Source organism: Prionailurus viverrinus, chromosome X, assembly GCF_022837055.1.
Source record: "Prionailurus viverrinus isolate Anna chromosome X, UM_Priviv_1.0, whole genome shotgun sequence".
Lineage (NCBI taxonomy): Eukaryota > Metazoa > Chordata > Mammalia > Carnivora > Felidae > Prionailurus > Prionailurus viverrinus.
Window position 1 is genome coordinate 33,361,694 of NC_062579.1, and position 24,024 is coordinate 33,385,717.

General features: G+C 41.0%; 1 protein-coding gene across 8 annotated transcripts in view; it reads right to left on the bottom strand.

Annotated features, from left to right (window-relative positions):
• Positions 1–24,024, bottom strand: part of CASK (calcium/calmodulin dependent serine protein kinase) — a 358,179-nt gene that overhangs the window by 67,368 nt on the left and 266,787 nt on the right. For all 8 annotated transcript variants that reach the window (XM_047843622.1, XM_047843615.1, XM_047843620.1 and 5 more), the window contains exon 11: positions 18,967–19,088. In XM_047843622.1, the coding sequence (XP_047699578.1) occupies positions 18,967–19,088 (122 nt within the window). The remainder of the gene's footprint in view (positions 1–18,966; positions 19,089–24,024) is intronic.

Sequence of the window (24,024 nt, forward strand, 5' to 3'; positions counted from 1 at the left end):
GATCATGATGTGGGCTGAAATCAAGAGTTGACTGAGCCACCCAGGTGCTCCCCCTCTTATGATTTTCTTAACATTTTCTATGCTCTAGCTTAGTTAATGGGAAGAATACAATATATAATACATATAACATACAAAATATTTGTTAATCAACAGTGTGTTATTGGTAAGGCTTTTGGTCAACACTAATATATTAGTAGTTAGGTGTTTGGGGAGCCAAAGTTATACGTGGACTTTTGATTTTGCAGGGATTGGGTCCTCTAACCCCTGTGCTGTTTAGAGGTCAACTGTACTAACATTTAGGAAACTAGTAATATACAGCTGGTTCACAAAAGTTCACCCAAATCTCTGTAGAATACACATGTGGAGTCTTCATCCTCTGAATGGTTTCTATATCTAAAGACTGTAAATTTTGAAATTTGAAACTTGGGAATGTATTTTCCCATAGCAGTAATGTTATGCATAGTGTTAGGTTCCCAGACTAGCCTATAGAGAGATACACACACACACACACACACACACACACACACACACACACACCCGCGCAATGTAAAATAGAAAAAAAAAAAACCAACCCCTCTAAAGTAAGGAACCAGAAGTTACAAAAATTTCCTAGGTCTTACGTCGTGTGGTTTCTTGAACACTTGCAGCAACATCAGCTGGAGTGGTTAAACACAGAGATTCCCGGGCCCCACTCCAGACCTCCCACATCAGAATTTGAAAAGGGGGTTCAGAAATCTATCTACCTATCTCTATATTTTAAGTTTATTTATTTTGATAGAGATAGAGACAGTACGAGCAGACGAGGGGCAGGGAGAGACGAGACAGAGAATCCCAAGCAGGCTCTGCGTTTAGTGCAGAGCCTGATGTGGGGCTTGAACCTGTGAAACCATGAGATCATGCCTTGAGCCAAAGCCGAGAGTCAGATGCTCAACTGACTGAGCCACCCAGGTACCCCAGAAATCTATATTTTAATAAACTCCTTGGTATTTGTAAATCTTATGCCCAAGTGCTAACTTTTGAGAGTAACAGTAGTAGTACCAACAATAAGAATTGCTATTTTTCTTCTCTCTCTCTCTCTGCCCCTCCCCTGCTGTCTTTCAAACTATATAAATTAAAACAAAACAAAACCGAATTGCTACTTTTATTGAGCACTTACTAGACACTAGTTATTTGTCAAAACTCTTTATATTCCCTTGTTTAATCTCAAACAACCCTGTAAGGTTGATACCCTTATTATTCCCACTTTACAGATGAGGAACTGAGGCACAGAGTAATAAAGTGAGAACCACCGTTCTAGCCTTACAGCAACTTCACAGGTGGCATACAGATGCTTGGAATTTCAACATTTTCAAAAGAGTGCTCAGACCAAATTTTCCCTTGGACTGGTCTGATCCAGTTCATCACATATTCACCCAAAGTTCGGTGGAACTAGTGGTGGGATGAGGCAGAGGTTGAGTGCTTCCCATCAAGGCAGAAATAGTAGAAAGGAATGAAAAGAAGGAGTCTTCTGTCTGAGGTGTGCACATGGGCCTTTGCCCCTCCAGTCCCTAGGAGAGCCCAGGACTGGAGGAGTCCAGGCACGCAGTGGATGCAATGGACAGCTAAGAATAGATGGTGAATATTTGGGGCATCTGGGTGGCTCAGTCAGTTAAGTGTCTGACATTGGCTTGGGTCATGATCTCACGGTTTGTGGGTTCGAGCCCCGTGTTGGGCTCTGTGCTGACAGCTAGAGCCTGGAGCCTGCTTCAGATCCAGATCCTCTCTCTCTGCTCCTCCCCTGTTCTCTCTCTCTCTCTCTCAAAAATGACTAAATGTTAAAAAAAAAAAGAAAAAAAAGAAAGAATAGATCATGAATCTCAACTGCCTGGTCGTTGACCAAAAGGGCAAGTAAGAACTGAGGCAGGAAGGGGCAGGCAAGGGACTCACTATGTCACCATCAGTGGGAAGAAGTGATTCCTTGTTGACTAATCCATCCATGCATCCATCCACAAATTGAGGTCCTACTGTGTCTTAGGCAGTGCACTTTTATTTACTGGGGTTATGAAAATGAAAAAGATGACAGTTCTTGTCTTCAAAGAACTCACAAATTTTAAAGACTTATATAACCAAAGGCCCAGAAACCTATGCCAGCTTGGTCCTGTTGAGTACCTGAGAGTAGTCTGGTCCTCAGTGGTATCAACTGGAAGGCAGTATCAACTCACTAAGTGAGCCAGCCCCAGGGTGGGGACTATATGAATGTGCAAGCATGAGTGTGTTTTTGCCTTAGAGACTCAAAATTTTGGGGGTACCCATAACAAACACAAACCATTTGAGAAATGTAGCAAGGCAAGCAAATAAAAAGTCATGAATGGAGGAAAGCTTTAATGCAATGTCACATTAGTATTTTATTGTGTGTGTGGGGGAGATTATGAGAGCAGGGCAGAGGGGGAGGGGGAGGGAGGGAGGGAGAGAGAGAGAATCCCAAGCAGGCTCCACACTCAGTGTACCTCAGCCTGATGCAAGGCTTGATCCCATGAACTTGGGATCATGACCTGAGCTGAAACCAAGAGTCAGATGCTCAACTGACTGAACCACCCAGGCGCTCCTAACATTAGTGTTTTAAAACAGTAGTCTGAAATATGCAGCTTTTCAACTTCTCATTCTTATGGATTCAAAGTTCAAGTCTAGGTGGAATTTTATGAAGGCGTGGGGGCAAGTGAGAGGTGGCTGGGTTTTGAGAACAAAGGAAGGCTGCAGCTACTATAAAGAATATCTAGGATTATGTAATCTGGGACTTCAACTGTTGTCTTGGACTTTGAGCTGGAGCCCAGAGCTAAGGCCAATAGGAAGTAAGTGGTACCAAGTCTACTAGAAAGCCACCAGACCATCCCTCTAGGGCTTGCTGAAAGACAGCCAAAATGGCCCTTCCCCAACTTACCCTAATGCCCTGTTCTGTCTATTCAGAAGCCTGGAGTCTGTAGGAATCACAGGATGAGGAGACCAAGTGTTTGATCCCCCTTTCCTTCTTGTTGGGTAGGAAGACAGAGGGAGTTGCCTCCTTCTTCATGCCAAGTGGAAGATGGTGGATGCTCCAAAGGAACCATGTGCAGAAACGGGAGGTTCCAGTAACGAGAGCTCACTATCTCACTCTCTGGAGGGATGCTTGCGGAGTCACAGCAAGTTAGGGGGCTCGTCTTGGTGCACCGGGTAGGAGCCCTTTGTGAGAGAGAGTCCTTGGGGCAGCTTGATGGGTGGTGTTTGTGGTCGCAAGTGAAAAGATACTGACGCCTGCCTCTTTCTTAGCTGGAGGCCACCCGGGGCTGTCCCTGCCAGCAGGGTGAGGCCAGTGGCAGGGCAGCCCACACATGTAGAGTGTGTGTTTCCCAGGAGTCAAGGAACTGCCTCACAGTGTGATCTTGCTGCGGCCATCTTGATGGAGCCCTGTCCAAGAGGGCTGTCTGCATGGAGCGAAGGGACCTGGAAGTAAGTAGCTGTCAGGTAGCATGTGGGGACAGGAGCTGAGAAGGTGCTGCTGAGGCAAGCTGCAGAGTATACTGGGGATGCAGAGTCCGGGACAGAGCCAACCTCTGGACACCTGCCACACCAAGGGCATCGATGGTCAAGAGGGCGCTGGCTGCCTGAGGGACAGGATTCTGGAACATGCTGTTTAAGGGCTGCTTTCTCTTTTCCATGACCAGACTCGAGTTGACATTTAGTAACAGCACCCCAAAAGGGGCTGAGTACACAGGAGATGTTTAATACATGTTTCTTTAAAAAATAAAGGCATATTTGAGCTGGTGCCTAGGAACCGTAAATAGATATTTAAAAAAAATTCAGAGTAACAAAAAAATAAACAGACTGGGAATACTTATTTCTTAGCTTGTTTCTTTAGGAACCAGATGACTTATGTTTGGTCCTTCTTGCATAGTTAAGAACTTTCCCTCAAAATTAAATATATTTTGACTGTGTGTGTGTGTGTTTCAACCTGACTTTCAGATTTTCAAGGTGGAAGAGGACTGACATGATTTGGCTCCTCCACTTTTTTTTTTTTTTTTTTAAAGGTAATCTGTCTCTTCAGCTCCTCCATTTTAAGGAGCAAGCTGAGGTCCAGTGAGGTGAAGTGTCATGCTCAGGATTCTGCAGCCAGAGCAGCAGGGACTGGACCATGAACTCCTGAGGCACTGTCCTTTCTCTCCTATCAGATTCCCATGGCTTGTATCAGAATTCAGTAACACACAAAGTCTTATGCCAGGGAGACACCATCAGCAAATATTTGGGGAACTGTAGAAAACTCTATTTGCAGGTTGTTGGAAAAAATATACAAAATAATAGGATTTGAAAGATATTAGCCAATCAACTGCAAGCCTTGCCCAGTTAAAGAATGCTAGAATTCTACACATTTCCTGGCCAGATGGTAAATATTTCAGGCTTTGTGGCGGTAAGGGCTCTGTCAACCACTCAACCTCAGCTGTGTATGCAAAGGCAGCCATTAACAATCCATAGGTGAATGGGCATGGCCGTGTTCCAATAAAACTTTATTTACAGAATTAGGTGGCTGGCTGGATTTGGCCTGGATTTGGGTTGTCGTTTGCCAACCCCTGCTCAAGAAGCTTAAGTTCACGGTGGATTGGAATGACAAAATATTATTTCTTTTTGCTATTTGCCTTCCTGAAATTTAAAGATACCAAGAATCCTACTTTTTGAACCCTTTTTCCTCCCCCCGCCCTCTTTAAAAATTCCAGTTAACCTACAGTGTTGTATTAGTTTCAGGTGTACCAATACAGTGATCAAACATTGCCAAGCACTCATCACAAGTGCACTCCTTGATCCTCGTCACTATTTCACCCATTCCACACCCACCCCTACCCTCCAGCAACCATGAGTTTGAAGATATTGCGTGTATTTGTAAAGCTGAGGTGTAGAGGACGAGGCAGAGGGAGGGAAGAATGTTCATAAATTATCCCTAGAGAGAAAACAAGAGCAAATCTGTTGCTGTTTTCTCTTTCCAATGAAGTTAAGGTTACCAACTTCAGCACTTTTTATTAAAACACACACACACACACACACACACACACACACACACACACACAGCAAAACGAGGAAATGTGAACAGCTGGAAGGGGAACAGATTGTTTCACACTGTCTCAGACAGGCTGCTCTCTGGCACTGGGTCAGATATGACCACACACAACTATGTGGACGCGCTTCATCTTTCTGTCTTAAGAAAGTAGAAGCACAGTTCTGTTAGGAGGCCACAATTCTCTATTTGAGATTGGCCATTTTAAACAGAGCAGTCTAAAGTTGGTGGTAATAATCAATTCAACTCTCCTGAGACTGTACTTCCAAACTTAAAGACGAGATCAGTTAAGACGCCACTTTGTATTTATGTTCAACACAATGAACCAAGTTTCCTTTTTTTTTTTTAAAGACAATATTCCATCAGGTCTCGCTCTCTTCCGATTTCTAGTCCTCAAATAGAAGTGTTTGTTTTGCTCCTACTTTATGTGCAGCATTTAGCAAGATCAACGTGTAAAAAAATGGAATGGTTGGCAGAGAACTGCATAAAACCACTATCGCTGGGTTATATGTCCCACGAACTTTTGGGCACAGAGAAAACCCAATCTCAGGACCAGAATGTGTATTGGCTGAGAGAAGATTTAACATTTGCAGATGGACTGCAGATGTGGGCCAAATAATGAATGGGTTTGTAGAGCTGCAGGGAACTCTGTTGAGGTTCATTAGCAAGCCCCCTCTGACCACTTACTTCAGATGGACCAAAGAAGTCCCCTGCTGGAAAGGAATTCAAGTTTTCAAGTGTCAAATATTTATTTAGCCGCAAGGTATGTAATGAAATGTGCCTGTGATCCTAGTAAAACAGATAACGAGAGTGCCCACAAGTTCACACTGTGCAATGATAATGGGAAGTGAAACGACTTGCTCTGGAAACAGGCTATCTTATTAAGAACTTTCGTTACCGTTTCTGTGAATTGTCTGTGAAGAAGATGGGGGATTCGAAACAAGTTGCAACGTCACATCTTTTCGGTGAACCCAGCAGGTCAGCTATCAATAGCCAACAGTATTCTTAAAAAATACATATGAAATCTGGCCAATTGCTAGGGAAAGGTGGTTTACTACTAAACTATAAGGAACTGCTATTCAGCTACAGCACTGGAGCCGGTTTTATGAAATTAGAGATTGAAGAACAATCTTCTGAGACCTAAATATCTATTTTTCCTGCTCAAGTTCATACACAAACTTGCTGTCTTCAGGTCAATGTTCCTGGAAGCCTTTGAGTTAGATGCCCCAGGAAAGCTTTAGCCTAATGGTAGAGCAGTGAAATGTTAGCTTAAATCAAGCTTCAGAGAATCACGATGAGGTCTTAAGAAGGGACCCAGCTGGATTGGGAATATGCTACTGCAACTCAATCAATTATGCAAGTTTTCTTCTGACAGAAAATAGCAAACTAAGCAATCACTTCATCTGGGCCAATTCAAGAGTTCTTGAGAGGGATGTGAGATACTCTGGATTTTGATAGTGAAAGTTCCCCCAAAGGAGGCCCTCGTTTGGTTTAGGTTACAGTTGTCTGTGTTCAGAGCTGCTTTTGTTTCAAGCCCATTCATTAGAACATCGCACTTACAGGGATTTTTTTGAGACCAGGAAATTAAGACTTGCTTGATCTCCTAGTTCGGTCTAAAAAGACTCTCCTTTTTGGTAGCTTAACAATATAAGCCACTGTGGCAGATTCTGGGCAGTTGACAGCTCTTTCTGAGAAACTCCAGCAGTGGCCTCAGATGACCTGACATGACTGCTCTGTCGGCCTTTTTCAGCTGGCAAAGAACTCTAAAATTAAGCCCTGTAAGAAACAAATCATGCCTATTCTTGAGTAAGCAAAAGAAAGCATAAGGAAAAACCAGTTACTTTATTTCACTTTTCATCAAGCCTTCTGAAATAGGGTACTTTTTTAATACCAGATCCAAGCATCTGCCCACCTGTGAGGAATGTCACTAGGATGTGAATTTCTTTTCTATTAAAAAAAACAACAAACTACTAACAACATTAAAAGAGTGTTGAAACCTCATTTCCTAATGTGCTTCTCTGAAGCATCTACGATAATAAATATTTAAACTAAATGAATGTCTTATTAACTTGTGGTTTTACAAGAAAGCATTTACATCAAGTGTGTCACATAGTATTAAATTACTGAGGCAAGACAATAATTTTTAACTTATGATGTGACTTTTACTTTGCATAGGTAAGCACTAAGCATTTGTGTGGTTTTTTAAGTTTTTATTATTTATTTACTTTTGAGAGAGCAAGCATGACTGGGGGAGGGACAGAGAGAGTGGGAAAGACAGAATTCCAAGCAGGTTCCACACTGTCAGCGCAGAGCCTGATGTGGGGCTCGAACCCACTAACTGTGAGATCATGACCTGAGCTGAAGTCAGATGGTTAGCCAACTGAGCCATCCAGGTGCCCCAAGCATTTGTACAAGAAACTGTAGCAAAAGTGAATTTCCGTTGTGGCAAGTTAAAAGAGAACAAATGGGGCGCCTGGGTGTTTCAGCTGGTTAAGTGTCTGACTTCGGCTCAAGTCATGATCTCATGGTTTGTGAGTTTGAGCCCTGCGTCAGGCTCAGTGCTGATAGATCAGAGCCTGGATCCTGCTTCAGATTCTGTGTCTCCCTCTTTTTCTCTGCCCCTCTCCCACTTGCTCTGTCTCTGTCTCTCAAAAATAAACAAACACTTAAAAAATTAAAAAAAAAAGAACAAAATGATCTGGCAGAAGAGGTTTTAATGAGATAACGTGTGAAGGGTCACAAAGAGAAGAAAGCAACTATGATGAATGCTTCAAGCCAACCCCAACAAATATTCTTCAAGGGAGCATACCACATTCCTTTCTGGGGGAAAACTCCTCCTTTCCTTGAGAACAGCATGAAGAAGAATCAGTGCTTGTTGCATTTTGATGGCTTTTGGAACATTCCTTTGCCTTGTGGTAAAGTTGACTGTGGTGCCATAAAAAGAGAATGGGAAACACTGGGACCAGGGACAAGCTGATTCATTATTCTTGGAATTTCAGAGTAAATTCCAATCCCTGGTTTAAGAAAGTAATTCATTTGAACAAATAAGGGAACTAGAGAGACTCCTGTAGTTAATCATGCTTTCAGTGAAAATCACGGTCCTCTTCACAAAGATGTAGAACATAGGAGCTAACTTGGAGCCTGCATAGAGCAACTGCTTAGGGATGAAACTGAGGCTGAATTCCTTACTACTGGATAGCTTTATTTTGAAAATTTGGTTTTTCCTGTTATAGAATTGTCTATCATAAAACACTGATACTGGATGAATGGATAAACAAAATGTGGTGTATACATAAAATGGAGCAGTTCTCAAATGCCTGATTTTTTTTTTTAGTGTATTTATTTTGAGAGAGAGAGAGGAAGAGAAAGAGTGTGCTCTAGTGGGGGAGGAGCAGAGAGAAGGAGAGAGAGAATCCTAAGCAGGCTCCACAACCTCAGTGTAGAGCCCAACACAGGACTTGATCTCACCAACTGTGAGATCATGACCTGAGCCAAAAATCAAAAGTTGGAGCTTAACCAATTGAGCCACCCAGGTTCGCCTCAAATACCTGATTCTTGATCAACATCACAGTACTCCTCAAAACCACTGTCCTATTTCTCTTCCTTCTCTCTCTCTCTCTTTTCTCTTGCTCAAATACTCTCAAAACATCTTCATCAAAAGGAAATGATTATCCTTGCAACAAAGTAAATGAATATCAAGGCACAATGTTAAGTGCAAAAAGACTGACTCAAAAGGCTACAGTGTTTGATTCCATTTATACGACATTTTGGAAAAGTTAAAACTATTGGAACAGAAATCTGATTAGTGGTTGCCAGGGGCCAGAGTTGGGGGGAAGAGGGTTGACTATTTCAGCTTTTAAAAGGAAGGAGATTGTGATACATGCTACAGCATGGATGAACCTTGAGGATACTACATTACGTGAAATGAGCCAGTCACAAGACAATAGATATGGTATGATTCCACTTACATGAAGCATCTACACTAGTCATATTCATCGAGACAGAAACTAGAATGGCAGCTACCAGCGGCTAGGGGGAGGACGAAATGGTGAGTTGCTGTTTAACAGGTACAGGGTTTCAGTTGCAGAAGCTGAAAAGAGTTGTGGAGATGGACGGTGGGGATGGCTGCACAACAGTGTGAATCTACCTAATGTCACTGAGCTGAACCTTAAAAAATGGTTAAAATGGGGGTGCCTGCGTGGCTCTGTCAGTTAAGTGTTCAACTCCTGATTTCAGTTCAGGTCATGATCTCACGGTTTGTGGGTTCAAGCCCCGCTATCAGTGAGGAGCCTGCTTGGAAGTCTCTCACCCTCTCTCTCTCTGCCCCTCCCATGCTCACACTCTCTCAAAATAAAGAAACATTTTAAAAAATGGTTAAAATGGTAAATTTCATGTTATATTTTACCACAGTAAAAGGACAAAAAATTGCTATTATGTCAAATCTGTTAAAAGGCTGTGAACCCTGGGAAATGACGAATATGTATTTGCATGTAGAAGAAATGAATAACTAAAACATGTTGCTCTGAGAAGGTACCCCCTCTTATTGAAAAGTATATAAAATCATGTGATTCATAATGTTTTTAAATAAAAAACATAATCTGGACTTCTTTCATAAGGCACAACTACACATTGGTTAAGAAGACAGTTCTTGGGACAGAAAAACAAATTTAGCATTTTTAAGTCAATAAGTGGTAAATTCTTAGCCATAAAGTGAAATATTGAAAGGAGAAAATCAGTGTGATGACCCTGTGAAACCTACAAGGATGACCCCCCCCCCTCCCCTTAGTGGGCTTTGGGCACTGCTGAGGGCAGTCTGGCTTTGCTGGACTGGTGCCAGGACACAGGGACAAATCCAGGAGACACTGGAAAGTGGTGTCATAGTGGGAACAATGGATTACAAATGACATAGTGGGATCCACGGTACACTGTAACCCACAGCACATGGAAGGAACTTCCAACAGTGCCTAACCTTAAAATAATATATGAAAGCAGTAAAATAGATTTTTTTTTAAATAAAAGGGAATTCTTTCTCATTTATTATTTTTAAAAGCTTTATTGGCTGGGGGCTGGGGGTGCCTAGGTGGCTCAGTTGATTAAATGTCCGACTCTTGATCTTGGCTCAGGTCATGATCGTGAGAGTTCACGGGGTAGAGCACAGGCTCTGTGCTGACAGTGTGGAGCCTGCTTGGGATTCTCTCTCTCTCTCCATCTCTCTCTCTCTCTCTCTCTCTCTCTACCCCTCCCCTGCTCATGTGCACACGCTCTCTTTTTCTCAAAATAAGTAAACTTAAAAGAAAAGCTTTTTCATTTACAAACTGCACAGTTTGCCCACTGTACATGTATAGTTTGAGGATTCTTAGTAAATCTATACGGTTGTACAACCATCATCTCAACCCAGTTGTAGAACATTTCCTTCATCCCCAACAGTTCCCTTGTGTTATATCTAAGAACTCTTTGACTAACCCAAGCTAATGAAGATGTACTCCTACATTTTCTTTAAAGTAATTTTATTTTAAGCTTAAAATGAATCTATGATCCATCTTGTAGTAATTTTTTGTGTGGGATGTGAGGTTAAGGGTCTAAGTTAATTTCTTTGCATATGGATATCCCACTGCTTTAGCACCATGTTAAAACAAAACAAAACAAAACAAAACAAAACAAAACACAAAACAAAACATAACAGGGGCACCTGGGTGGCTCAGTCAGTTAAGTGTCTGACTTTGGCTCAGGTCATGATCTCATGGCTTGTGAGTTCGAGCCCTGTGTTGGGCTCTGTGCTCACAGCTCAGAGCCTGGAGCCTGCTTCGGATTCTGTGTCTCCCTCCACCCCGCCCCCTCTGTCTCAAAGAAAAATAAACATTTAAAAAAAAAACCCAAAAAACCCACAAACAACAAATCATTTATTCATTACTCACTAAACTGCCCGGGAACTTTTGCTGAAAAATCAACTGACCATGAATGGGAAGGTTCATTTATGAACTCTGTTCTGTTCAACTGATCTGTAAGTCTATCCTTACACCAATACTGTACTATTTGCATTACAGTAGCTTTGTAGTAAGTGTTGAAATCAGTCTCCTAACTTTGAGCTTCTTTTTTGTTTCAAAACTGTTTTGGCATTTCCATATAAATTTTAGGATCAGTATGTCAACTTCTACCAAAAACAAAAAATTCTGCTGAGATGTTGACAAGGATTGTCTTGAATCTATAGATTGATATGGGGAAAATTGCCACCTTAACAATACTGTTTTCCAATCCAACAATCTCTTTATCTCCATTTATTGAGACCTTCTTTACTTTCTTTCAGCAACATTTGTAGTTTTCAGTGTATGAGTCCTCTTATACTTTTGTTCAATTCGCTATTTTATTCTTTTTGATGGTATTGTATTTCTTTACTTTTACTTTCACATGATTTGCTGCTTGTATGTAGAAATGCAGTTAATTTTGGTATATTGATCTTATACCCCGCATTCTTGCTAAACTTGCTTATTGGTTCTAGCGGATTTTTTGTGTGGATTCCTTAGGATTTTCTACATACAAGAATATATCTCTGTGAGAAGATGGCTTTACTTCTTCCTTTCTTATCTGCATGCCTTGAATTTTTTTTTTTCTTGCTTTTTTACTGCACTGGCCAGGACCTCCAGTACAATGTTGAATAGAAATGGTTAAGAGCAGACAAACCTTGCTTTGTTTCTGCTTGTATTCGTTTTCTACTGCTGCTTAATGAATGACCATATACTTAGTAGCCTTTTTTTTTTTTTGCTAAGTTTGTGGGTAACTTCATTAAGAATGAAGAAAAATTACTTTGAAAATATTCAGGATATATGCTATTTCTAGCTCTCTTTACCCCAGGGACTTTGTTGCATGGGGCAATTTTCTTTTTTTTTTATTAATTTTTTTAAAAATGTCTATTTATTTTTGAGAGAGAGACAGAGCGTGAGCGAGGGAGGGACAGGGAGAGAGGGAGACACAGAATCTGAAGCAGGCTCCAGGCTCCAAGCTGTCAACACAGAGCCCGAAGTGGGGCTCGAACTCACAGACAGCGAGATCATGACCTGAGCCGAAGTCGGACGCTCAACTGACTGAGCCACCCAGGCACCCCTCATGGGGTAATTTTCTACTGACGCTAATATGTGGGTACGCTGATAGAAACAGGCACAGGAGTTTTGCCCATCCAGTCAGAAACAGTGGAATGAGACCCCTTTTCCCCAAGTGAGCAGCAGTGTGCTTCAGTCTCCAGGCCCCAGGAGGCAAAGTAGCACAAATGTGACACCACTGGCCCGCCACCTGGCTGCTCTCATATTTGCTGAAGCTCATGCTTAAGACTAGAAGGGACCCTGAGAAGGTCCCCGCAGTTCAACTGCTGAAGGTGCTCAGAATATTCTAGACATTTAAGTCTAACTTGACTGGACTACAAATTCATGGGAAATTTAGCTTTGGCATTTCCTGACTGGTAATCTGTTTAAACATCCAAACTTAACAGTGTATCAACTTACTTCTCAAACCGCAAATTGCTGGAAAACATCAAATCACTGCAGAAGTTCCATTTTTTTCCCCCTTTAGGAAACTTTGGAGTTCTAAAAATATGCTGTTCCCAAATAGGACTACTAATTTAATATCATCTCAAAAAACCAAAATAGTAAATCAACAGTTGTAGTTTTCCAATGCTGGATAAAAAACCCTAACTCTCCCTAAACAGTAAAAAACTATAATAAAGATGTCAGTTATACAAAATATGCAGGATTCTAGACACGGATTTATTTCTAATGTAGTATCTTAAAATACCAGTTAATCTATAATAAAAATCTACATATAAATCAACACAAAAAGTGCTAAATTAAGCTGCCACTGCAATGAGTTTTATTAATCTAATCAGAAATTGAACATAATTTTAGGACTTCCCACAAAAATAATCTTAATTAGGTGGGGCATCACATTTACTATGGAAACAGCAGTCTATAACGAATGTTAACAGCTGTTCAGAGGTATGACAGATGGTGGGTGAATGTTTAAAACTAGTTGTCAAAGTTTGGCAGAGAGAGATAAATGTGTCATTTAACAATGTTTTATGACATTGTTGACTTACAAAGTAAACATTTATTCTGTAATAGCAAAATTTCTACAAAAAATTGAGAAGACTGCGAATCACCAGCAAATAACACTTGCAAAAGGCTTTTTAACTGAAAAAAAAAACTCTTGATTTTTCGGTCCAAAAACGCATCTGTCATCTGACAATCCAACGTATCACATACAAGTGGCAAGCCAAAACTAACTCAAAATATCATTAAGAGGCAGAAGTACACCCTAACACCAATTCCTAAGCAAGCTCACTGAAAGAATGAAGGGGTAACATTTCATTATTTTATATTAAATCTGTGTAACTTACATTCACACCTGAAGAATCAATTCAGGGCAAAATCAGGTTTCCAGGTGGTACTGGGCGGACTACTCTCCCCTCAAAATTCATGTCTATGTGGAGCCTCACAATGTGACCTTATTTTGGAAATAAGGGTCTTTGAAGATTTAATTAAGATGGGGTCATACTGGATTAGGACAGGCCCTAAATTCAATGACCGGTGTCTTTATAAAAAGGTCGTCACAGAGTCACAGGCACATAGAGAAAAATGCCATGGGCAGTCGGAGGCTGGGACTGGAGGGGTGCATCTACAAGCCAAGGAACCCCAGGGATTGTAGGCAACTACCAGAAGCTTCCAAAGAGGTATGGAAGGAGTCTTCTTTGAAGCTTTTGGAGGGAGCATGGCCCTGCTGATGGCTTGATTTAGGACTTCTGGCCTCCCAGACTGTTATTTGAAGCCACCCAGGTCGTGACACTTCGTTGTGGCAGCCTCAGCAAGCTCATACATGTGCCAAAATACATTTTACTGAAATTGATCTGCATATTTTATACACAGAGCATCTCTGCACCGGTGCTTTTAATTTGTGAGAACAGACATATGGACCAAGCTAGACCAAACACCATTCCTCGTCAAGCCTCTTTAGTTCTCCCCACAAAGTAAGGAGTAGTATATATGTGCCAGGTAGAACTGGTTGGGGAGCAAACATTTAGAAATTTCTGGATTGGTTTTTCTTTTTTTTAATTTCTCACTACAGATTAAACTAGAGGCGTTTTACTAGAGTTCAAATCATAAAGCATTTCTCCTTTTAGTGCAACCACAGTATTTCTCCTTTTGTTTTAATATAAATTCTTTCAACACAACAGATGTTTTGTTTCCTCCAAATTGTAATAATATTTCTTTTGCATTTTCAGCTTACTATTTAAAAATTTTTTTTTTCAACGTTTATTTATTTTTGGGACAGAGAGAGACAGAGCATGAACGGGGGAGGGGCAGAGAGAGAGGGAGACACAGAATTGGAAACAGGCTCCAGGCTCTGAGCCATCAGCCCAGAGCCCGACGCGGGGCTCGAACTCACGGACCGCGAGATCGTGACCTGGCTGAAGTCGGACGCTTAACCGACTGCGCCACCCAGGCGCCCCTCAGCTTACTATTTTAAAGGCATGACTAGGGGGTGCCTGGGTGGCTCAGCCGGTCAAGCGTCAGACTCTTGACTTCAGCTCATGATCTTGTGGTTCTTGAGTTCGAGCCCTACATCTGGCTCTGTGCTGGCAGCGCAGAGCCTGCTTGGGATTCTGTCTCCCTCTCCCTGTCCTTCCCCTGCTTACTGTCTATCTCTCAAATAAAAATAAACTTAAAAAAAAAAACAAAAGGCATGACTAGAAAAAATGAGGTCCTAGACGATCTTGTAGGAACGTAATCCTCTTTTTGTCAGCTTAAAAATTATGACCTCAAACTTAGCTGCTTAGAGTGTTGTTGAGTTAACAGGAATTATTTAAATAAAATAAAGATATTTTATAAAATGGCTCAGTGGGGTTAAGTGACAATCAATCCATGGGCCACAAAAGTATGCCACTAGGTGTCACTACTTGGAATCCTTAAAAATGGAATCAGTGTTGACTCTGTAAAACAACAATTCCCATCCAAGCACAGGCTATGGAACATTATTAGAAGGAAGAGCAATGAATGGTCAAAATTTGAAAAGCTTTTTCTCAAGGGTTGGTCATGCCACGTTCCTTTTTGCGTAAGCACTTAAGTGTTAAAAACGGTTTCAATGGTTAGACTTCTCTATATGGCAGCTACTTGAAAACTTCATTGATTATATTACCGAAACACAGTCTGAGACAAGGGCTTAATGAGCCATATTTATGGGCTGGAGATCATGAGGGCACATTCTAATGATGGCTCAGGTCATTCATGACAATTAAGCTTCTCATTGAAGGAGGAGCCAGTCTGGATCTTCAGAACCCAGCACTGCCCAGGGAATGGCCTTACAGTGAAGTCATTTCAGGGGGTTTTGAGATTCGTGTGTAGTGCTTGTCTGCAAAATCCTGCAGACATGGTGTCTTTTTACTGGTCAGTCCACTCGCTCCTTTTCAAATTGACATGCATTGACAGGGCAGGTGCTGATACTATACACACTTTCTTAACTTTATAATTCATAAGAATCCAAAGGAACTTTAAGTGTGTTTTTCCTCACGAAAATCGAGGAGTCTCTTCTGAAGCTGCTATAATGTCTACCCAAGAACGCAGCAGTTATTAAAAACACACGTTTTCAGTGAGGTCTGAAAAGCTTAGCACTGAGCAGTAAGTGGTGGCCTGGCTCAGTTCCAAAGTCCCGTTTGTGTCCGAGTATCTGCCCCTCCTTGTAGAAACTAGTGATGTCCTTGCATTTCCCCTGCAGTCTCCAGCTGGCTGTGCTCAGATGCCTTGTTACACTAGTCAGAAAAATAACACCCTGAAAAACAGTTTGGGCCTCTCTGAGCCTTAAATGACAAAAAGGCCTTGATCTTTTTTAGATCCGTAGATCTTAGCAATGACCTAACCACTGACTACATTGAAATAAACCAAATCTCCATGCGTTGCTGCAGCTTCTTTCAAATATCCCACTTGTGGGGCACCTGGGTGGCTTAGTCAGTTAAAGCATCTGACCTCAGCTCAGGTCATGATCTCGTGGTTCATGGGTCCAAGCCCCACATCGGGCTCTGTGGTGACAGCTTAGAACCTGGAGCCTGCTTTGGGTTCTCTGTCTCTCTCTCTGCCCCTTCCCTGCTTGTGCTTTGTATCTCTGTCTCTCTCAAAAATAAATAAACATGAAAAAAAATCCCACTTGCTAGATCTACTAAAGGGCAGAACTTCTGCAGGGAATTCACTATTGTGAAAACCTTCTGCATTGCAGGAACCAATGATAGGCGACAGGAGATATTTAGCCAATGAACAGAGGTCAAACTCTAATTGACATGACACAAAACAATAATGACAACTATGATGATGGTGACGATGAAGAAGAAAATGGAATGCTAAGCAGCGGTGGCAGCAGTGTCAAGAGCACTCCACAAAACAGAATGCACTTCAAAGGCTTTCTGGTGCCCGAGGAAAGTGACAGTTACTTGTAATTAAACTTAATCTGACATGTCCTCAAATTACCTAAGATAAATTACGCTAAAGAGAAGACCCATTTCCTTATCCTCCTGAGTGCATTTCTTAGCTTTATTGGAGTACAATTGAGTAATATATTTAAAGTGTACAACGTGATATGATTCCCACAATCAAGTTAATCAACACATTCTTCACCTCACATATTTAACTTAAAAAAATATTTACTTATTTACTTTGAGATAGAGAGAGAGAGAGAGAGAGAGAGAGAGAGAGAATGAATATCCCCATAAGGCTCTGCACTATCAGCATAGAGCCCAACACGGGACTTGATCTCACGAACTGTGACATCATGACCTGAGCCGAAACCAAGAGTCACTTAACCAACTGAGCCACCCAGGAGCCCCTACCTTTTTTTTTCTCTTGTGACAACACTTAAGTTCTACTCTCTTAGCAAATTTCATTATATAATACAGTCTATCAACTACAGTCACCATGTTATGCATCAGACTTTATTCATCATATAAGCGAAAGTCGGTACCCTTTTACCAACCTCTCTCCCATTTCCCACCCTCTGCCCCAACATGGGGCAACCATCATTCTACTGTGTTTCTAGGAGTTTCACTTTTTTGTTTTAAAGATTCCACGTATAAGTGATACCATGCAGTATCTGTATTTCCCTGTCTGGCTTATTTTACTTAGTGCATGTTAAAACTATATTCCCCGGCTCTCTTGTAGCTAGGTAGGCATGTAACAAGTACTTGCCATTGAAATGTGGGCAAAAGTGATACAGCCCATTTCCAACCATGACTCTGCAAAATTCTCCATTTTTGTTCATCTGCTGCTGGGTGCAAATGATTCAGTGGAAGATTCCAAAACCCTGGGAGATAGCAGAACCACACAATGGAAGAGGCCCGGATCCCTGGATGACTGTGTGGCAGATATTCCCCACCCCCATCCCCAATCTACCTGCACTGGACTCTGATATGAGCAAGAAATAAACTTTTATCCTGTTAAGGCACTCAAATTTTAGGATTGCGTGCTATGGCACTCAGTCAGGCCTGATTAAGACAGACACTATGTAAAAAAGCCAAACTAATTTTTAAAATTTGGTAATTAATTTGATTTGACTGCATTTATGCAAAGAAGTAACTGTAGGTTACCTATGACTGCACTCAGTGTGAACTTGGAACGTATGCAACACTCATAGGCTTAGCTTTCCCAAACTGGTCCTCGTCAACTTGACAGGGCTGTGAATACAAGTTCTATGCCCAAATTAGTTTCAGAAATGCTATTAGAGTCCCTCCGGTTTCTTTGCTACAGGGCATCTCAGAGCTGTTAATATACTAATATCCAGTGTGCCTGGGTGGCTCAGTCGTAAGTGTCTGACTTCAGCTCAGGTCATGACCTCACAGTTCGTGAGTTGCAGCCCTGCCTCGGGCCCTCTGCTGTCAGTGCGGAGCCCGCTTTGGATCCTCTGTCCCCCCCCCCCCCCTTCTCTGCCCCTCCCTTGCTCTCTCTCTCAAAAAAAAAAAAAAACCAGTAAAAAAGTACTAATATCCACTGTGAACCTATATAAGCATAAAGAATGTAGCATTTCCCTAACTTACTTAATCGATAAATAATTTAACCAGTACATTTAAGATCTACCCCCTTCCCCCTCCATGGCAAGGCCAATCACTCTCTCCCAGAGCAATGTGCTGTAGAATACATCCTGGGGAATGTTGCTTTAGAATAATTTGTGTCCCATGGTGGATTAATCAGCACCAAGAAGCGCTAGGCACCGCAAAGCAAGTAACATTCTTTTAATACGGAAGGTTTTTTGTGTAAAAAAAGACTAACACGTACTAGCAGACTAATATGTACTAAGAAAAGTTTGCACTGCTGAAGGCAACCAAGTTATCTAAGAAAGGCACGTTACTTAAAATGTGACTGAAATAAAGGCAGATGTGAACTCCCAGCTTCTGATTTTTCTTTGTATCTCAATCTACTGTCAGTGGAGCCTGTCGTATTTAATGATAGCATATATTCTTATGTTTTTAAGGAGAAGACTGAGTCCATAAAAACCAGCAATGTTAAATATGAAATGTGTGTGTGTGTGAATTAGTCCATTACACAGTATCTGGTTTACTTTTCTCTCTCTTATACTCATGCTTCAGGTATGATGTTTTAAAACATCTTTAGAGCAACAAAAAGTAAGCACAGCTAAGATCAGCAGATTCCCCTAAGAGAAACACACACACACACACAACATACATAAATAGACTTACATAAGTCTTTTCATGGTGACTTACCTTTGTACTATATATACTTTATTTCAGTTATGAATCTATAATGGATGATTTCCCACATTTCTCACAGACTGAAGGCAACTGAAAATGGACTGTTAGGATGGATGCCTGGAAATTCATGTAAAGTAAAAAAGGTATGCTAAAAATAAATTAGAAAAAGAGATAGACTTACATCTAGTAGTGTGTGAAGATGCTGATCCTGGAAAACACTGTGTAGAAAATCTAAGTCCTTTTCACTGCAGTCTGTAAGTGCGTGAATTTCTTCCAAGCTGTCCAGCACCTGTGAGACTGCTCCTACGGGAAACAAACGGGAAACAGCCAGTACAGAAAGTCAATGTCAAACCAACCTTTGTAACCCAGATCTTGCACTTCAGAACAATGGACCAACAAACAGAACTTCAAAGGTTCATGTCTGTACTCAATAGTCTTCAATGAGTTTCATATTGCTTAAGGATGGAGTATTTTCAGTGAGTTTCTGTTTGCGACAACGTATTTGTGTGCTTCTCATTTTTCAAAGTACGTACATTGAAGCTGGTCTTACTTGCATTAAGGAAATGCATTAACTATAACTGAGTTACTGGAAGATCTAGGTGCAGCAAGTTATACATTAGGAAGAGGGCGTCCTTTCCTTGACCATATGATGTTTTAAAATATTACAGAAATAACACAGGCGAGCCTTTCTTACAGGTATATTCCATCAAGAACTGAAGGCAAAGCCAGCTGTAAATCTGAGGGACAAACCTTCGACTAGGTGCTCCTGCTGAGTAAAACAAGCTTATTAGGATTTTTAAGGCTGAAACTTAAGTTAGTAAAAATCCCAATGCATTCTCCTTCCTTTCCATACAAAGTCAAGAGAATCAAGTTGTTCTCAATCTGTTAGGCCCTTTTTATTCAAAAGACAAAGACAAAGGCTGAGCATATTGACTGACACTTCCAAATACCTTATTAAATATTAGGGCAAATCATTTCTGCAGGGCAAAGGAAATGGTAGTGTGATTACTTTCTTTAAAATTCCTTCTTATAACCTGGAATCCAGAGAGCCTTCAGTAGGGAAAGATATATACTGGAGAGTAACAAAGTCACTTACACAGCCTCAAAGAAATGATTATTTTCCTCTGCAGACAGTATGCAGATACCTACTCCAGAGAAAGAACCCTAAGAGGCTAGCTTCACAACATTCGTGTACACAGTGTTTGAGAAATTCTAACAGTTAAGTGCCTCATTGCATATATAAGTCTTGGATCAGTTTTCAAGCAGTGGTGATTTTGCCCCCCATGGGGACATCTGGTAGTCTGGAGACATTTCTGTTGTCACAACTATGGTGGTGGTAGGGGGACAGTTTGTGCTATTATCATCTACTGGGTAGAGGCCTGGGATGCTATTAAACATCCTACGATACTCAGGACAGCCCTTCATGAGAAAGAAGTATGCAGCCCAAAATGTCAATAGTGCTGAGGGTGAGAAATTCTGCTTTAGATCATGATAAAAAGTCTTGAATCTTTCTGTTCTGGAATTCTATGCTGTTTCTAATTACTTTTGGCCTTGGACCTCATCCAATTGCACGCACTTATTGGTGAGAATGTAAATTAGTATCACTTTCCCAGGAAGCAATCTGGTAACATATTTCAAAGAGCCTTAAAAATGCTTTTGTACTTGGACTTAGTAATTCCATTTCCAAAAAAACTACCTTAAGGAAAAAAATAGGAAAATGCAAAAAAGATTTATGTATGAGGATATTTATCATAGAAAATATCAAATAATTCAGAATGATCAAATAAAGTATAGAACATCCACAGAATGCAATATATAGCCACATGGAAATTGCTTTGAAGAATTTAAAGACATAGAGAAATCCTCAATGATCTGAAATTCAAGAAAGCAGAATGCAAAACCACAAAAACTTGCATATTCCCGACTATGACTGAAAAAAATACATATACAAGCTCAGGAAAAAACAGAATGAAATACACCAAAAGTGTAACAGCAGTGATCTTTACTTTCCTATTTATACTTCATTCTGTTCTTGTCCATATGTTCCAAGTTTTCTACAATGGAAAAAAGTTGCTATCTAAGCAACTGCTTTTTGCAGTATGATTTAATTATGGTAAAGATTTGGGGTGTAAGCCACAAATCAAGTGGTTATCCACGTGGAAATTACTGTGGGTATTTTTTTTTTTTTTTTACAAATTTGACTTTTTGAGATAATTGTCGATTCATGTGCAATTGTAAGAAATAATAAAGAGAGATCTCATGTACCCTTTACCCGGTTCCCCCAAATGAGAACATCTTGCAAAACTGCCACACAACATCACAACTGCGACAATGACACTGACAGTCAAGCTACAGTGTATTTTCATCACCAAAGGGACCCTTCATTTTGCCCTTCTACAGCCACTCTCATTTCCTCCTATCCTATCCCTTCTCAACCCCTGGTGACTAACTAACCTGTTCTCCATTTCTGTAATTTTCTCATTTTGAGGATGCTATATAAATGGAACCATATGGTATGCAATCTTTTGAGATTGGCTTTTCTTGACCCAGCAGAGATCTCTGGAGATTCATGCAGGTTGCTGTGTGTATCAATAGTTTAATTCTTTTTATTGTTGGGCAGTCACAGTTTGACCATTTGCCTATTGAAGGGACTGTGTGTGGATACTTTTAAATTTTGAATGATTATGCCTACGAGTCTCTTGGTATTCTTCAACTAAAAGCATTGAAGGGGTATCAAGGAGGATAAAAAAAAAAGGTACAAGGCACAAATCAGTCCTCATTTCCCTTGCTGTTTCTGAAAAGGCATTAACCAAATCCATTTCCTTCTACCTGTTCTTCTCGTGACTTTTACTTTGTTCTGAGTAGGGGGGAAAACAAACAACTCTGGAAATTAGTTCAAAGGCAGCTCTCTCATCATCCCTTACTGAAAGCCTTGTAAAACAAGAGATAATATGAAGGAATTAGTTCCAAATGTCCCACTGAGCCCCTGACCCCTGCACATCATCAGTAGCAGAGTTCAAGGACACCAGGTTTATGAAGTTACTAAAGCCAGTTCTAAACTTCTGGACTCACCAAACTGCAACAACAAAAATACCAACGAAATGTTTGTATACTAAAAAAATTCAACAGATACCACAGAAACCTAATTATCACTTTCATTCAGTTATCTTAGTGGAATCTTACCTAGTTTCTACTGTTTCTGCCAGTATCATTTATGCAGATACATCATCTAGGTGGCAGTTTATTAATACTCTAAGATTAAAATAAAAGAACCTTGAGGTGCCTGTGTGGCTCAGCTGGATAGGCATCTGACTTCAGCTCAGGTCATGATCTCACAGTTTGTGAGCTCGAGCCCCACGTCACGCTCTGTGCTGACAGCTCAGATCCTGGAGCCTGCTTCGGATTGTGTGTCTCCCTCTCTCTCTGCACCTCCCTCTACTTGTGCTCTGTCTCTTTCTGTCTCTCAAAAATGAATAAACGTTATAAAAAATATTCGAAATACATGGGACACTTGGGAGGCTCAGTTGGTTAAGTGTTCGACTTTGGCTCATGGCATGATTTCGCGGTTCACGAGTTTGAGCCCCATATCGGTTTCTGTGCTGACAGCTCGGACCCTGGAACCTGCTTTGGATTGTGTGTCTCCCTCTCTCTCTGCCCCTCCCCTGCTCACGCTGTCAAAAACAAATAAAGAAACTTAAAAAAAATAAAATAAAACAACCTTGTATTTAGTGAATACCAAGAGGGCAAGTCTAACCACTGGGAAGCAATTCTGGCTGTACCAGACCAGGGCTGTATCACTTGTTGGTCTGTGAACTCCCAGGCTTCCATGTAATATCTGTTTGGGTTACCTTATGTGTGCACTCGTTCACTCTTTTGTGCTGTCAGGTCCTTAAAGCAGGTCTACATTTGATTCATTTTAGAACACCCACAAAGTATGCACTGAATTAAGTTCTAAAGAAACAAAATAATAACAGTGGCTCCCAATTCTTGAGTGTCTATTCTGTGCCAGGCACATCTTCGGGACAAGGCAGTAAGGTAGATATATATTACCTGACCTTTCTAGATGGGGAACGGAGGTTCAGAGAAGTCGAGGAAGTGGGAGAACCACGATTCAACCTCAGTATGTCTGGCTCTGAAGTCTATGTTCTGCCTGACTTACTACATGAATTGGCTGTATGTGGAGACATAGGAGAAATGTCAACAAGAAGCTACGTGTGGTTTATGCATGGATATGGAGGCTAGAAAAGAACCTGAACCCTATCAGGTTGGAAAATAACCAAACCCTTTAGTGAACATTCCTACTTCTTGCCAGGTGCCAGGTGGGAACTTCTGAGAAAACAGGTATGATTCCTGGCCTTGAGGAGGGGGCTCTCAGGCTAGTGTGTTAAGCAGGCATACTATACCCTGAAGTAAATGATCTACAAGAGGAAAAAACAAAGTGTCACAGAAATAGGCTGCCTAGCGAGATCCTGGGACAAACTTAGAGAGGAGGTGGATGAACAGGAATTCAACACCTCCACCTGGGGTCTAATGTGCTCTGATGGACGAAGAGGATGCTTTGCTGGAAAGCACAAAAGCACAAAAGTATTGTTAGCCTGTGTTTCCAGTAGGCAACACCGACTGGGTCAACAGGTCTATTTAACCTCCTTGGATCTTGTCACCTTTTCTGAACTGATTTATATAGTCTTATCCTGTACCCAAATATGGTTCACTTTGGGGCTTTTCAATCACAAAAAGAAGCATTTCCATAGCTGTACTCAAGCTGCCTAATGCAGTTTCTGTAAAATGTCCCAAATTTTAAGTTCCTGAAATTAGGCAGGAAAATTACACTTTTTATTTCATTTCTCCTTTATCTTTTCACATTGAATAAATGCATAGTTTTGGTCTAACCTCAAAATCTTTCTTTACCCTTGATCATTGTAACACTTTCCACTGACATCTCTCTCTCTTTCCACTGATATCTCTCTTTCTTTCTTTGGGTATAACCACCAGAACCACAGAAACACATTCTTCATCTAATATATACGTACAACTGATATCTGCAGTTCAACACCAAGCCCATCTAAATGTCCCATAATTTTTCAATTCATTATAAGATATATAGGTATACGAAGATACTTCTGGGCTTTTCCACTGCTATTTGTTTTGAACATTGAGGCAGTAGTAATAATTAACACAACACAACATAACAGCGCCCCCCCCCCCCCCCCCACACACACAGGTTCTTAACTGCTACTGG